This window comes from Fulmarus glacialis, unplaced genomic scaffold, assembly GCF_000690835.1.
Source record: "Fulmarus glacialis isolate BGI_N327 unplaced genomic scaffold, ASM69083v1 scaffold38089, whole genome shotgun sequence".
In the NCBI taxonomy this organism is placed as follows: domain Eukaryota; kingdom Metazoa; phylum Chordata; class Aves; order Procellariiformes; family Procellariidae; genus Fulmarus; species Fulmarus glacialis.
In genome coordinates this window covers 236-16544 of record NW_009232060.1, presented here as the reverse complement: position 1 = coordinate 16544, position 16309 = coordinate 236, and the positions used below count along the sequence as shown (strand labels likewise).

Below are 16309 nucleotides of genomic sequence, written 5' to 3'. Positions count from 1 at the left end.
TAGGACTTCAGTAGTTGTGTTTCCAAAGACAGGGAGCAAATAAAGAGACAATTTTACCAACAGGAAGAGAAAACTGCTTGGACTACCGTGAACCTATTCCCTGTTTAAGACCTTTTTATTTATCTATACATATATGTGTATGACACCTAAGGAGAGGTACATGTATATAGAAATATAGAGGTACATGTATATAGAATGTTAGCCTTACAACCTAACCTACCATGTAATTTCTTTATCACAAAGTATGGCATAAAAATGACAAGCCACTTCCTCAAGCTGAATCTGAGCTGTCCTGCAAGACTAGACAAATAAGGCAAATGAGTCACGTTTTTCTCTTTAAAAGATCCACTGCATCATACATATGATGCACATGAAGTCTCCACTGTCTTCAGCAAGGAAAGTCACAAATCAGCTGTCAATGCTCAGTTTCTACCCATACCACTGCTATGCCAGTGGGACTCAGATTCTCTGCGGTCTAATACCTAGCTAGCAGAAAAAGAAGTTATACATATGGACAACCTGTCCTCAGACCCTATTCAACCTTCCATTTCATTAAGCCCAGGCCAATCTATTGTATATCACACAGATGTATATCATCCAGTCAGGATAGAGCCTGAGTACTAGAGTCAGGAAAATAGGGCATTTTAAAGGATTTCTTATTCCAACTCCATTATTAATTGTGTTCACTCTAATACTTTTAGCATCCTGGTGACACTTTGGTGAATTTTAAGTGCCCAAGCCCAAAACTGAAATCCACAGCACTCTCTAGAAGTCCACAGACACTGTATTTCCACCCAGGTGTCTAGCTGACCAAAGCTGTTTTGATGGATATACCAGAGCTCCTACCATCTTGACAGGTCTCAGCAAAATATCTCCTGCCAAGTTCATCTGGGAATTGTAAAATAAGCAGACTATTTGTATTAGGAATCAGGAAAGGCTGTCCAGCCAAATACATTATAGAATAAGGAGTCCAAGTTAAGAGCAAGGATTTATAATCAAATATCCACGTGCGTCTAAGCCAGGAGGGACACGGCACTTCAGCTGGATACCCAGCCAAGCCTGCTGAGAGCTTATGAACCCCTTGCCCTGACCATACCAGATTTCCCGAAACCACACAGTGTTGCCGAGGCTCCAAAGCCTGGCAGGTGCATTAAGGCCACATCTCACACAGACTTAAAGCACAATGTTCAACCTAAAATACAGCAGCCACAGCAACTCCCAGTCAAAACCACGGGGGAGGTGGTGATTATTTTACATAGTATTCAAAGGGTTAGAGAATTCCCTCATAAATTAGGATACCCAGTTCAGTTTGACCGTCAGCCTCAAAGCCATGTCTCACAGCTGTCAGTCACATCCTTGATGGCATGCTGTGAAGAAGGCTGCTGAAGGCTGCCACTGGGAAGGGAGCTGTTCCAGGCAAAGCATAAGCAAAGGATCCTGTGAATTGTAGCCCCATGGCAGCACTATCTCAGCCCCTGATTCTAGGGCTCTTTCTATTTAAGTAAGTGTTTTAAAAAGACATTGGATACAACCAAGGTTTTTCAGACCAAGGGTTGGAAGCCAAGAATCCATTCTCCAAAGTGCAAAGTCACACAAGGTTGCAAAGAGACAATTTAACCTCCTGAGAGAGATGAGATTTCAGACACAAATAGATAAAAATTGGCTATAGCTATTTTGAGGCTCCAGCTGTGTTCCCAAACACAGATCCCCACTTGGGCCTAGCCTAACACAATTACTGAATCAAATATAGTTTCTCTGCTGATTGCTTCTTTCACATGTACGTGACCATTATCATACCCATTTTTTGCCTTGTCACACATTTAAACCGTGCATCCCTTGGGAAGGAGCGCATTTCTATGTTTGCCCCTGCACAGTATGGACCTAAATATGATTCGGGGTTTTAGGCCCCACTAGAGTACAAGCTATTGTATTTTATAGGATTAACAATTTTAAAAGACAGGAAATATAAACTTCAGTAACTTAAACACCAGACAGTGATGTAAGTTTGGGAAAATCAGATGTAGGGAATAAGCTTAGCTGAAGAGGAAATGAATGTTTTTATGCTACAAGCTATATTAGTTTTTCCTTTCTACAAACTGGCTAGCGATTCTGAGAGTTTTACCCTTTGCTCCACTCTTCCTTTTAATCATCAAAAATAAAACAAACATTTTGTATGGTAAATAATGGGGGTAGGGAAATGTTCTGTGACCTAGTGCTGTGAGTGATGAGGAAAGCAAATGCATTTCCTCTTAAATATCTTATAAATATTTAAAATCAATTGCAAAGAGCATAACAGGAAAAAAGGACACGTTCAGATCACCTCTAAGTTGTAGCCCATGTGCCCTCTATGGCACTCTACCACAGTAATAAGGGCCTCACAAAAAGGTCCACCTTCCCTGTGAGCTGGCGTTACTTTCTCAGAGGTGTTTACAAAAAAGCCGACAGCTACCAGAAAGATTAGTCAGCGAACGAAATAGTACAAGAACGACTTCAAAACAAAAAATGTTGGCAGAGTGGAAATAGGAATCTATGATAAGAATAAAACATGGGACTTCATATACTGACTAATACTGTCAGGAAGCCACTATGGGTAAGTGGAAGATCTGGCTGACCTTACTGGCTTGGAAAGAAGGACATTTTGAGGAGGAGCTAGTAGGACTTAACATAGCTATGCATATTATTACATTTTTTGGAAGATCAGCTTAGGCAATAACCAACAGTTACAACTCAAAACAAAACACCTTTTGTAAAACTGATAGTAGCTACTTTTCATTACCTTCCCCTTCCACCAGCACACCTACAAACAACAAGTGCAGCTGCGCTCGAGCTGAACTGGCAATACTTCTCTGCCTTAAGACCTGCCTACCACTGCACCTTAGTTTGCTGCAAAACAGTTGCATGGAAAAGCAAGAAGGTGAAAGGGCAAGGTGGGAGCAGAACTGCCATCAGGATCCGATAAAAACACAGCTAGATGCCTGAGGGCATGGGGAGAGAGCAGGTGTAAAGAAGGGGAGCGGTTTCTGATATTGCATTTGCATCAACTTAAATGCTCCCCATTCCAGGTAAAGTATTTACTGGCATGTAACAACTGGCAGATATTGCCATTGCCAACTATACTGGTATAGTTTCTTGCTATTACAACTACACATATGTAAGATAATTAGCACACATTTTTCTAATATCAGCATAATCAGGCTAAATCTGACCTTTTCTGAGCTCTCTGAGTGAGAATATGAATGTAAGCAGATATTTCCATTACTCTGAGCATCCTGACTGCCAGAGTCACTTCTCATCAGATTGTAGCTGGACATCACGCTGGCAGGATGCTCTTCCCCAGCGCTGAGAAATGCCACAGCACGCAACCACAATTAGAGGACATAATTGACTCCTGCACAGTAGACACACCTCTTGCCTAGAAGACTGCGCTCTCCCTTGGATGCTGTTATGAATAATCCAAAGATATAACATGCAGTTTGTACTATTTCATGTACATAGTAATTAGTGTTGACTGCTAATGTTGTGATCCTGGGACAAAGAGCACGGTAAGTGCAAATTTTTGTCAATTATTATTATTATTGCAAATTTCCTGGTTAAACACTTAATACATGCATAAATTTTCAGATGACACCATGCACATAGAGGTTAAAACCATGATAACATTATTTCCACTGGTTATTTGGTGAGTAGGTCATAGTTTGGTGATTGCTGTATTGATGGTTCATTGGGCAAGCATAGTGTTTGTTATTTGGGTGTTTGATATTAAATCAATTTGCTCTGTAATCTCCTGAAAAGTGTGGGATTAAGCTAATTAGAAACAATTCTGTTTAAGTGTCATTTGGTTTGCTTTTCCCCTTGCTATGACTGCTCACATACCTGTTATCCTGTCATGTATCACCTTGCTGAAGCAAAAACATGTTGTGATATCAGAGCTACTTCCTCGGTAACAAAAGAACTACTCTAGGTCAGAATACAAAGCATCAAAGTTTACGAACCCATAACTGAGCGAGTCCTATAAATTCCCAGATAACAAGCAACACATGCTTCTGAGGCGGAGAATCTCCAGGTTTTGATACCTGCCCTGGTTAAAGCCACTTTTCTCCCTTAAAAAAACTACAGAGAGTATAAATTGCTTTCCTGGCTTCATTGGGAAGAAGCATAAATTATACCCCTAAGTCCCTACACACAAAACTAACCCCAAACTTCATGCCTTGAATAGCATACAGAATACATCAAATTCTTCCCTCACTGAAACAAACAGCCATTGTCTATACACAGTGTGTAATATCACCCAGAAGTTTGACACTTCAGTCACAGAAGCACATAAAGAATCAGGCCATTGCCTCAAACAACGTACAATCCATGGGCTCAATTCAGCCTAGCCAGGGAGAAAAAAGGGGAAGAATCATCTTCAAATACATACATAAATATTCTTCTCAACAGCTGAAGATAGTGTAAGGATTATTTGCATTCATGCAATGACAACATTCATCTGTGAAAAACGGGATCAATTCAAAAAGGAACAAGCAGGGAGTGGCAATGAGAGTCAAATAGCAAAAGCTGACTGCCCTAAGTCGCCACTGTAGTTAGCTGTGGCTGAAGAAGTTTTATACGAGTCTTTGATGGGTCCCTCTGTGTCAACTTCTCTTATCTTCACAGTTAGCTGTACTAGAGATGCGTGCAAACCGTTCAGTGGGCAGATAAGGCCACAGTGGAGAATAAAAGTGGCTGCTAGACGTGTGCAGCTCCCCAGCTTTGTTTGTAAAGTAAATGAAAAGAGCACATTTGAGGGGGAGGAGTAACGAGGGGAAGGACAGGCAATGATAACCTTGGCAATAACCTTGGGCTGGCAGGATAGCATACGGCTCTTTCTGACAGACACTCTGACACTCCTTATTCCCAAATATAGAGCCTGCCTCTCTCAAAACAGGAGGATAAACCAAGCTGCACCAGGAAAAACACTTGCACAGTTCCCTTTTCTTGCAGAGCAATGCAGACAGCAGGGACTGCAGGGTGACTCAGAGTCAATCCGCAGGTCAGACTCTGTCAGCGGGACGACACAGCCAGGTATTCTCACTAGGGCTGGACTGCATGATGGCTGAAGCTTGACACTTCAGTGCTGCACTTTAAGAAAGTGTGAACAAAGAGACTGAAGTCAATTCAGCTACAGAAAAACAGACAAAAAGAACCCATGAGGTAGGACCCGCTTCCTATAAGGGAGCATATTATGGTATTCTTCAGGTTAGTTCATTTATTTTAGATTATATATGACAATTCAGTTGTTCCCTGAAGCACTTTTGAAACAAATTTCCAGACTACGAATCAGTCAGAAAAAAGGAATATAGACAGCTTTCAGTCCAGCTTTAAGTATTAGTCTTAATGCAGAGCTAAGCACAGACTAGTTATCAACTTGTCGCCTCTGTAACAACTATGCTAAGACGAGAGTTGCCAAAGGCTGTAGACACTCTACACGGTTTTATTTTTCACAGTTTCTTTAGCTGTCACCTACATGCTAAATGTGACTGTTCCAACCAAATTGGGCTGTAACTTTCAGGTGCAAGAGTAGAGCTGATCTGGAGTTTTGTGGGAAAGTAATTTGTTTTCAGAAGACATTCACGTGTCAGCTTCAAAGGTTTCATCAGTGGTGTTAGTCTCCACAAAGCATTAGCAAGAAAGGATTCTGGGCCCAGAACAGGTGGTTTGGGTTTTTCCCCTCTCTCTCTCTCTTTGGAGGCCCTCTGGCCTCAGAATAGTGACTAAGGTCAGGAAAAAAAATGCAGGATTTGAAGAGTTCTCTGTATTTTAAGCAAAGTGAGAGAGTTCTTACAGTTGATATTCACCCAAAAGTAGTGATCGGCCTGCACAGTGCGTGGCTAATGAAGTTATGTCCCTGCTCTTTCTTCCTTTACAACCTTTTCCCTGTTATCCTCTCTCTCCCTCTACCACAGGCTGGTGGTTTTTTCTACTGTATGTTTACTAGTTTTCTAAATTTCTAAATACAGTTCTTCTCAGCTCTACCATCTGTCCCACAGTCTTTCCATGCTTCTTTTATATTATGTCATCCAGATCAACTGTTCCTCTGCCTCCACCCCTCAGTAACACATTGTACTTTCCTCCTCCAACCTAGACACACCTGACCCTTTCTCAGACCTTGGCACATGCTGAGGACAGCCTCTGAAATCTTCCGAGAGGTGTGAATGCCTATTCAGCATAGAAGGCAAACCACACCTCCCACTAGGAGAAGCTTGCCAGGTGCTAGAGTTCTGAGGTTATTCCCACCCCAAATTCTTTATGTTCCCTCTGTACATATTTCTCTGCAGACACTTTCTCTTCCCACATTTGCTTCTGTGAATGTCTCCTAGCTGGTTAGCATTTGGCATCTATATGAGACCTCGCCAGCAAAAAAACCCGACTAAGTAAATTGTGTTTGTGTTAGTAGTGAGGCAGCCAGGCTTAATTTTGATGAGTGAGGGTTTGTGTCCTTTGCAAAGAGACTGGTAGCTCAGGTCAGTACCCTGAGAATGGACAGGTTTCACTGAGGAATGCAAAGCACAGCAAGGAAGATGGTGAAGACACTGGCAGGGTCTAGTCCGAACAGTGCCTCTGCTGGAAAAAGTGAGCAGAAAGAGGTGCCCCAGGCCCCCGGGAGATACATCATTCAGGCTCAGCAGCCCAGGTAATACACCCATAGGAAATAATTCCTTACTTTGTAATCTAGAGTGGGAAAGGATGGAGGTGAGAGAAAAGCCAAAGAAACAGCAAAAGCTCATAAAGCACCAGGGCATGGGGGAGGAAAAACCTAAACAAACAAAAAACCTAACTGGCTTATAAAAAGAATGACCCACATCAAAAGTCAGCAAGCCAGAGTTTATCAATTTGATACCTACTAGAAAAACTATTTTAAGATGCTCTCCCCTCACCTTTCTGCCTCTGCTCCTGGAGGGGTTTTTTAAAAAAAAAAAAAAAAAAAATCAAGACAGAAGAAAAAACACACCATGAACAAAAATAAGACTGGCCTTTTTCTGTTTCTATGTAAACTTCCAAGAATATCGAGAAAGGTTGTCAAACCATTTTTACTTCTCAAAAATGTTTGCCCTTCCCTTTTCATGACATTATCTTTTGTTTGCCTTCTGTTTATTCATAACACAGCTACAGTTTAAATAGACAATAGAAGCTATTTTATTACATAATTTAAAATCAGATACGTTGTGTTTCTCAAATCTGATAAAGCAAAGCAGACTTCTCACATTGTGGCTTGTAATGCAAGGTTACATTTTTGGAGTCAGACACTATTCTTCTTTTCCTCAGCAAGGTCTCACACTTTAAGAAAAGTCCCATTTCATTCTCTTAGCAGGTGCCACCAAAAAAATATTTAACAGCCTCCCCTTTTTCAGCATTTGCTTTACTGATAGGATTGGTGTTGCGCTCTCCTCAAATTAAGTCTAATTACTACCTCCTTAATAACCATAGTAGGATTTTTTCCAACTGGTTTTAAACTAGTTGCTCTTCTGTAAAATTTTCTTTTAAAGGAAGAAAGTCACTCCTTTGTGACATCAGGTCTTCCTGGTATCTCTGTGAATACTCATTTAATACATTGCAAGGACATTATATCTAGACTATCTTTTGCATGGTCAACTAAAGGTCTGCTGGGGTGGCTGGGGGAAACATGCACAGAGTTGGGCTTCTTCCATCTCTTTCACTGAAGACAAGTATCATAACTTTAACTGAAGCAAGCACTGACACTGAATATGCAAACCACAAGGTTATCCTACTCTCTCATGCTGCAAGAATCAGATTATCTTGTAGAAACTGCTACAAGCTCAACCTCAGAGACACACTTTAGAAGATTCATAGAATAGAATCATAGAATCATTTAGGTTGGAAGAGACCTTTAAGATCATCGAGTCCAACTATAAACCTAATGCTGCCAAGTCCACCACTAAACCATGTCCCTAAGCACCACATCTACATGTTTTTCAAATACCTCCAGGGATGGTGACTCAACCACTTCCCTGGGCAGCCTGTTCCAAGGCTTGATAACCCTTTCCGTGAAGAAATTTTTACTAATGTCCAATCTAAACCTCCCTTGGCGCAACTTGAGGCCATTTCCTCTCGTCCTATTGCTAGTTACTTGGGAGAAGAGACCGACCCCCACCTCCCTACAACCTCCTTTCAGGTAGTTGTAGAGCGCGATGAGGTCTCCCCTCAGCCTCCTCTTCTCCAGGCTAAACAGCCCCAGTTCCCTCAGCCGCTCCACATAAGACTTGTGCTCTAGACCCTTCACCAGCTTCGTTGCCCTTCCCTGGACACGCTCCAGCACCTCAATGTCCTTTCTGTAGTGAGGGGCCCAAAACTGAACACAGTATTCGAGGCACGGCCTCACCAGGGTCGAGTACAAGGGCACGATCACCTCCCTACTCCTGCTGGCCACACTATTCAGCAGCTACTCAAAGCTGGAAAGTGAAAATTCAAAATTAAGCAGAGTAAAAAAATTTAATTCTAGGCCTCCCTCATTCCTCTCACCTGAACAGCTCTATTGCCTTCCTGTAAATGCTTCAAGTGTTCCAGTGCATGTCTAAAAAAAACCAAATCTGTACTTAACATTTTAGTAGAGCTTTAACGCCAGGTGATGTGTTAGTGTTCAGGACTAAGTGAGTGCATAATAACGAGTAACAGAAATTTACAGGCCTTCAGGAATTTCATGATTGAGAAAGAATGATGTCTAGAATTAATGGCAATTTGACCTGAATTCTGAGGATCTAAATATTAAGGCCAAGCATTTTACTGACACTTTAGACAGGCAGCCTTTTTTGAGGGCGGGAACTAGCCCCGAAAGTGTTCTGCAAGGAAGCATTCCACATCATGTCATGTTCATCTGAAATTATCTAATCAATTTAGCAGCACAGAATATCTAAGAGAATAAACATCTTATAAAAAGGCGAAAAAGTTTGAACATAAAAGGATGCAATGTTTCTAAACTCAGTATCAGATAACATATCATTATCCATTGCTTGAGCTCTCTAACCCTTTTTTTGTTGCAAGTCTGTAGCATGTGCTTGATTCAAACTGCTCCAGACAGGAGCTTATTAAAACTACTTATCCGTTAATGGAACTACAAACATCACACAATGCACAAGTCTTTAGAGCAAGGTACCTAAAACAAGGTAAGTAGGATTAAAGCATGCCTTTGCAGGCTATAAAAGCAATTTGTTTCCCAGACTTATTTGTCAACTTGAAAGATTATTATAAATATGGAAGAAAAGGGCAAAGAAAAAAAAAAGCAGTGTTCAGACAGTGACATTGTAAAACTATATTTCAGGGATGTGAAATAATTTATAAGATAATACAACATAAAGTATTTTCCATATGTAATAGTTTATTCATGCCAGAGGACAGATCCAGTTGTAACTAATCAGTGGAAAAGCTTTACACAGTTGCTGCAGAGTTAATTCAAACAGTAACTAATTAAAAAAAACAATCAGGAAAGTGCTTCCTGTGAAAATAACAACAGTAATTTCCACTTATAATTGCCTTCTATGACGATCACAAGCATCTTTACAACAGAATAAAGGACAGCAATTAGCACTTCTCAATGGTTAAAACCTATGCGCAAGATTTTGTGATTTAAAAATCACAAAAAGTTATAAATAAAAGCACTCAGTTGGAAATTTGTCAGATGAAAGTTTAAACAGAAGCAGCCTGACCTGAAGTGCCCACACTCAGCTGGAAGCAGTATCTGTTCTCAGAACTGGTCTGCATACAAACCAGGACTGGTTTCACCAAACCTATAAACTTTAAAGCCAAGCCAAAGGCTGTGTGGGCATTTCAGTGGGCTCACATGGCAACTGACAGCAATTGAAGTTATCATGATTTAGCAGAGCCGAAATAATATTTGCATACTCTTAGCCCATGGCAAGCATAAGGGACAGTAAGAGTCTGTATAGAAAGAGGCTTACCATAAGCCAAGTTGCATTGCCTTTCCCATGAACAGAGATCACACGGTGACCTAACATGTGGTAACTTGCCAACCACTTGAGTCTATCAACAGCTAGTCAACTTTATGCAGTTTTTGTTCTTTCAGTTTAGAAGCAGGTTTAAGCTAAAACTAAAGATGTCAGTCAAACCAAAAAAAGTATCCACATAGGGCTAAGCTCAACTGAATTAGCTTCAAATCAGTCTTAACCTAAAGAAGGGCTATAGCTAATGTTTTAACATGATCAGAGCAAATTGTATTAAGAATTCCTCTTTAGCTGGAAAAAATGGCTACGCCAGCCAGCTCAAACACCCCCATACCTAGTCAAATTTGTCCAAATGCCTTTATACTGTAGAGCGACGGCGCATCAGGAGGGTCTGTACACATGACCACCTCACGAATTATTGCATCCTCTTCAGATGAAAAACCCTGTATCAGAATTCCTGCTATGACATTGTTGAGGGGTGGGGGACAATGACACGCAGCACAAGATCAGCAGAAATGTGGAAGGGAGAACGCATTTAAGGCAGAGAGAGAAGGAGCACCAAGACAGAGGAAGCAAAGCAGCTGGCTTACAAGCCACCCCAACAGGCACCAAGCTACAACAAGCTGGCTACTCCTGATAGAAGTTTCTGCTCCAAAACAGTTCACATGCAGACAAAGACAAAAAGCATAGGTAGGAGCAGCTACACCCTAGCTAAAACCAGCTGCTGAATGGTTGTAGGCCCTTAGAGGCTCCAGGAATGAGGGGCTTGACATCAGGCATTTTGTTCAGTGCTAACACCAGAGGAAGTCAGATTTTAGAGGGGAAAAAAGTGAGATGAGAAGCCCATACAACAGAGAGTTTTGGTTGTAATTTCTGCTAGCATAATCACTGGTGTGCAGTTCAGGCCATGCCTCATAAGAATAAGTCAATACTACTTTCCTTTGGTGTTTTGTGAATAAATCACCCTAGAAAATACCCTGACCTTGCATCATCAATTTGTTTTACGGGAAGTGAGCTGCTGTCCTTAGGCAATGGCAAAAGCATGCAAGGTTGTAGAACGCTTCAAGAGAAAAAGAAAGAGCCTGAATAATGATCGGCAAAACATATTAACAACCTGTCCTGACTTGACTAACTTGAAATAAGATAGCCCCAACCAATAAAGAATAATGTTTTTTCTAGGATTTTGGGATGTTCAGATCTGCGTCCTCGCTTTAGGTTCAGAACATAGAAGTTCTCAAGGGTCCAAATTAGCAAACTATTTCTTCCCATAACAAAAGACTTTCGCGGCATATGAACCATGTAATAGATAGCTCTTAGCATCTCACTGGGTCAGGCAATGACACACATACACAGAAAGCTTGCAATATACAGAAATATAGCAAAATGCAAACAATCTGCTAGCTCTAGTCAAACTCTGAAGAATTTACCATTGTAAAAAGCAGGTGCAACAGCATATAATAGAAGTGCCAATCCCAGCAGTATGTCTGTGTCAAAGAGAGAGTTCCACAAAAACGTCACCTCAGTGCTCAGTAAACTGTCACAGAGCCAACTGAGTAGGGACAGGAGTTATCAAGAAAGAATAAATCTGTGGTTCACCACACCTTGAGAACTCTGCATTTGTGGTTCCCATACCTGATCCAAGAAGGATGTTGAAATGCAAAAGGCCCAAAGAACCCCACAAGGACAATCTATAGGCATGAAACAATGTCAGTATGGGTTAGATTTAAAAAGACGAGGATTCTTCAGACTGCATATCAAAACTGAAGGGGTGGTATAGGACCTGTACTATAGTGACAATGGGACATGATGCTAACCATCTGTTCTAATACAAGAACTAGAAGGCATCAAATACAGCTAATAAGAACCAGGTTCAAGTCAAACAATAGCAGGTGCTTCTTCACACAGGCAAGGCTGGGCTGTGAAACTCCCAAGTGTAAAGGATGCTGTAGATGCTAACAGTTTACTGGACTTCAGAAAACAAGTGGACAAATTCAAGGAAGAGAAGTCCATCAATAGCTGCCAAATAAAAAAACCACATTACTCTCTGACTTAGGAGTCTCCAAATCCTAAAATTCCTTAGGAAAATCGTCTGGGAGAACACCACTATGTGTTTAAGAACTGTTAAATTCTTCCCCAGATTTTTCCCCAACTAAAGGCCACTGTCAATGCAAGACAGCAACCTAGAAAGACTTTGAACTGTACTGCACCCATTCTTGTGTAGGCATCTTTCTTTTTAGCTAATAAAACCCTTCTAAACATGAGCATAATTTTCAATGCAATTGCCCATACATTAATTTCATAATGCTTCGCTCACTTCCCCTCTCCCTCGCCTTCCCTCTCTCTCTTTTCAGATTGAAGAAAATCCAGATGGGGTGCAGGTGCTGCAAAATGATACAAAGGTACAACAAAACAAAAGTTGCTTAGACTGAATACAAGAAATGCATTACAACATGCATCTGTTCTGCCCTACACCTGTTGCTTAAATTAAGTCTATTTACAAGGTTGGAGTTTTCCCGAAGTTTACAGTCTCTTTAAAGTCACGCCAGAGCATAGGCATACTGATTTCCTGTGAATGTCCTTTTGATTTATTGTAATTGAGGTCCATTTCTGTAATTCCTATCCCACAAAGAAAATTGTGTGGCACTGAAAACTCATCTTTAGCAAAGCTTTTTCTCATTTAGGTAGCATGACCTTCCCTCAATTCAGTAGAATGAGGAGCACAGACTTTGTCAGATCCTCCCTCTCTCCTAAGCAATGAAAATGAACTACAGATCCTTGCCTCCATCATAAATTTTACACGTAGTTAGTTGTGGGAATAATTCCCACATTAAAAGTCTCCCTGCAGAGGGAGACTAGCTAGTTTTAGAAAGACAACACTTCAGCCCCACTTGATGGTTACTCCTTCCCTTGACCACATCTCTAGAACAGGCAAGAAAGTGGGAAAGAAAACTGGTGCTATGAGAGAAAGAGGGGAGATAAAGAAAAGAGATAGGCTCTGGAAGAAATAAGTCAAGGAAAAACTAAGTAAGAAAGGAAAAAGGAGGGGACAGAAATAAAAAAAAGGAGAAGAAGATAACACTTGAAGAACACCAGGGGAAAAAAGGGAGGTATTTTAGCAACTACAAGAGGACATATTAATTAACAATCTATGTGATGACTACTCATTGGCTAATCTACCCCTCAGAGAAAATAAAAAAAATAAAGCTGGAAACATGCAACAAGCAGCACAAGGTTTTCTCTGACATCCTCCTTATGCTCCTGGTGAACCTCACTACAGGGATTAGTTACGGTCAGTCCCAGGAGACAGCAACCTACAGCACAGTTCAGCATTTCCATTCAGTTTAGCTCATTCTCAGGACCCCAGGTAAAACTTAGTGACACAAGCTCCTCAAGATCTCCAGTTTAAAAATGAAGTTTAATCTTTTTTCTAATTATCTTGATTAACAGCATAATTAACATTTCCTCTACAAATTTTCCTTACTCAGCTATATTTTTGATCCAGAAGAAGTACAATCGCCTGGACACGTTCATGAAGTAAACAGCTACAAACACAATGAGCAAGGCAGCAATAAATCCAAATTCAAAGAGAATAGTGAAATTCAAGAACCCAAAAATGAACTCCAGAAGGATGAGCTAAACAGAACAGAAAATAAAACCCAGGTAAATAGCACAAAAGAAACTCTCTGGAACCATGGAGGCAATGATTTTCAAGAGGATGGCCTTGTGAAGTGTGTTGCAAAGCTTGATGTTGCAGTCAATGGTGGCAACTCCTGCACTGGAGTGTACCCCATGCTCAATCCCAACATAAACCCAGTGAAAGAAGCCAGTGAGCAGGGATCCTCCAGCCAGTCAGCACAGTCTCCTTCAGCCAGCAGTAGAGACTTTTACACCAAATTAAATAGGTCTGGCCAAGAACTCGACCTAGACGCAGGCAGTCAGAGGAAGGCAGCCTGCAATGAGCCACACAGTATTGTAGATGGGAACTCCCGGTCTGCAGACAATAGCATCTTTCTTAAAGGAAGTGCAATACTGGAGACACAAAACAATGCCATACAACTGCCAGATATTGATTATCCCCAAAATGGCAATCAAACCGGGAACTATGTTGAAAAAGATAGCTTTTCAGTCAACTGTGCACATTCAGACCAAAACACTGGGCCTTCAGCAATACAGGACCAGGACCTTTGTGTAACCCCACCTTCGTCTATGAAGGAGAGCAGTATTGAACCTTTTAAAACTGACTCTGCAAGTTTGAGTAGTGGTATCACTGCCATGGCTGTTACCAAAATAGCACAAGCACCCACACACCCCAACCACAAAGACATCAATGGAGAAATTGAGGAGGAAGATGCAGAAGTAGCAGCAGCTCTGGCTGCACTGGAAGCTGCAACTGCAGGGGAAGACCTGGAAGATGACGACGAGTACTAGATGAAGGTTTCTTTCTAATACACTGGGTAAGATCCAGATTTTATTTCTGGATCTATATGAACACATGTACAGCACATGTGGACAGCTGTTACGAACAGCATATATAAAAGAAGTTGGGATTAAACCTATGTCCCTTCAGCTGTTTTGTACAGCCTTTTAATTCCTACTGCCCAAGGTACAGAAGCGCTCCCTTGGCTAATGGTAATACTAACACTCTTCTCCATGCGGCCAATCAGGAGGGCAAAGCATAATTTCTTCCACACAGGATATTCTACTGTACACCCACCTCACCTGGACTCATGCAAACATTTGCTTTAGTTTTGACCCTCAAGAGGGTCTGCACACATTGCATGTTGCAGGTTCAGAAAACTTCCATTATTTAAAACAGAACTATAGAAGCCATTGAGTTAGAAACCACAGATTTTCATCATGTTAGCACAAAAAAATAAAACAAAGTTCTATGATCTAATGAAGTATGAATTAGGGAAGGCAGCTTGGCTTGCACTTCACCGCAGTTACAGTTCCATTCCAGCTTAAATCTAAATCTGTGCATGTGTAGTTGGCATTTGGATGATAACCTCATCTCTCCCCTTACACCTCCCCTGGACTTTGATACCCCAAGTGACCTGCTTCAGTTCATTAGAACAGCAGAAGCCTAGCCATATCCAAGAGAGTGGTTTAATGAGCTGGAGTAGCTCACATAAGAATTGCGCACACACACTATCAGAGGTGCTGGAGAGGGATCAAAACTCAGTCCTACCAGTTTGGATATATTAAAACTGTTGTATAACTACCGCCTGAGACCTCTCAACTCTGCTAAATTTTCCAGGCACACATCACTTGCCTTAACAATACAGTTTGCAAACAGGTTGTGTCTCAAAACTTCCCCAGCAAAATGTGTTTTGTTTCTATACAAACAGCGAGAGCCAGTGTGGACCCATCCCTGGCTCTGCTGCAGTCCTTAAACTTACAGCAGGAAAGGGATTGAGCTTCCAAGTCGAATTAAGTGTAAGATCTGAAAATATCAGAGCTGCATTCCTGGAGCATTTACCCTTTCTCTCGTCTTCAGACTAGTATATTAACCTTTCCTGCGGGAAGCAAAGGAGATAGAGACCAACTTGGTGCTGTCATTTCATCAAAAGCGGGTTAAAATATAAAGTGCTTGACATTTTATACTGAAATTTTGTGGTTTCTGAGTCTGTTATAAACTCTTAATAAATGTTTTTAATCATATGAAAAATCATCTGGTGGCTTTTGTGCTTTATGCATTTTCTGATTATGCAACAGTTGCATAAAAGAAGTACTATAAGATATATCCTTTATTAGATATATGAAAAGCACCGACTATGTATTTGTCAACAGTATATGCTAAATCCTAGTCTAACCATTAACACACATAAGGATCAGAATATTAGGAGGTGGGTTTTAAGTAATGTGTAGATATTTAAATTATTTCTGTTTAAATGCAGATTCCCTCTTTTCCTCCAAATACTGCAAGCCCAAATCAAGATTTCAGTTTCTCAAAACATTAATGATATCCCTAGAAGCAATTAAAAAAACCTAAAGTCTCAGCTTCAAGAGAACTATATTCAGCTACAGATGAAAGTCACCACATTGTATCTGTAAAATAAAAAAAGCTTTATATGTTTTTAAAGTATTGTAGTACTGTTGATTTCTCTACCACTCTCCTACTTCAATAGGCCCTTCTAAGTATTTTTGTAAGTGCATACAAGTTTTATGTGCACATTTGTGTATCAAAGATTACTATAATACTGAATGACAGTGCACATTACATATTACTCCTTATGGTTACAACAGGACATAGCATATGTCTACTTTTATATTGCGAGGGCCCTGAGAGCATCATCAGGCCTGATTGTCCCTGCCCACGCCCAAGGGCTCCCCCTGCCCTGCCCAGGGCTCAG

The 16309-nt window shown here is 40.9% G+C and overlaps 1 protein-coding gene across 1 annotated transcript; it reads left to right on the top strand.

The window, feature by feature from the left end:
• Window positions 1-12323: 12323 nt before the first annotated feature.
• On the top strand, window positions 12324-14384 carry LOC104070876 (chromosome unknown open reading frame, human C4orf19). The gene is made up of 2 exons (XM_009584779.1): window positions 12324-12355; window positions 13442-14384. The coding sequence occupies exons 1-2, from the start codon at window positions 12324-12326 to the stop codon at window positions 14382-14384; spliced, it is 975 nt and encodes a 324-aa protein (XP_009583074.1).
• The last annotated feature ends 1925 nt before the right edge of the window (window positions 14385-16309 follow it).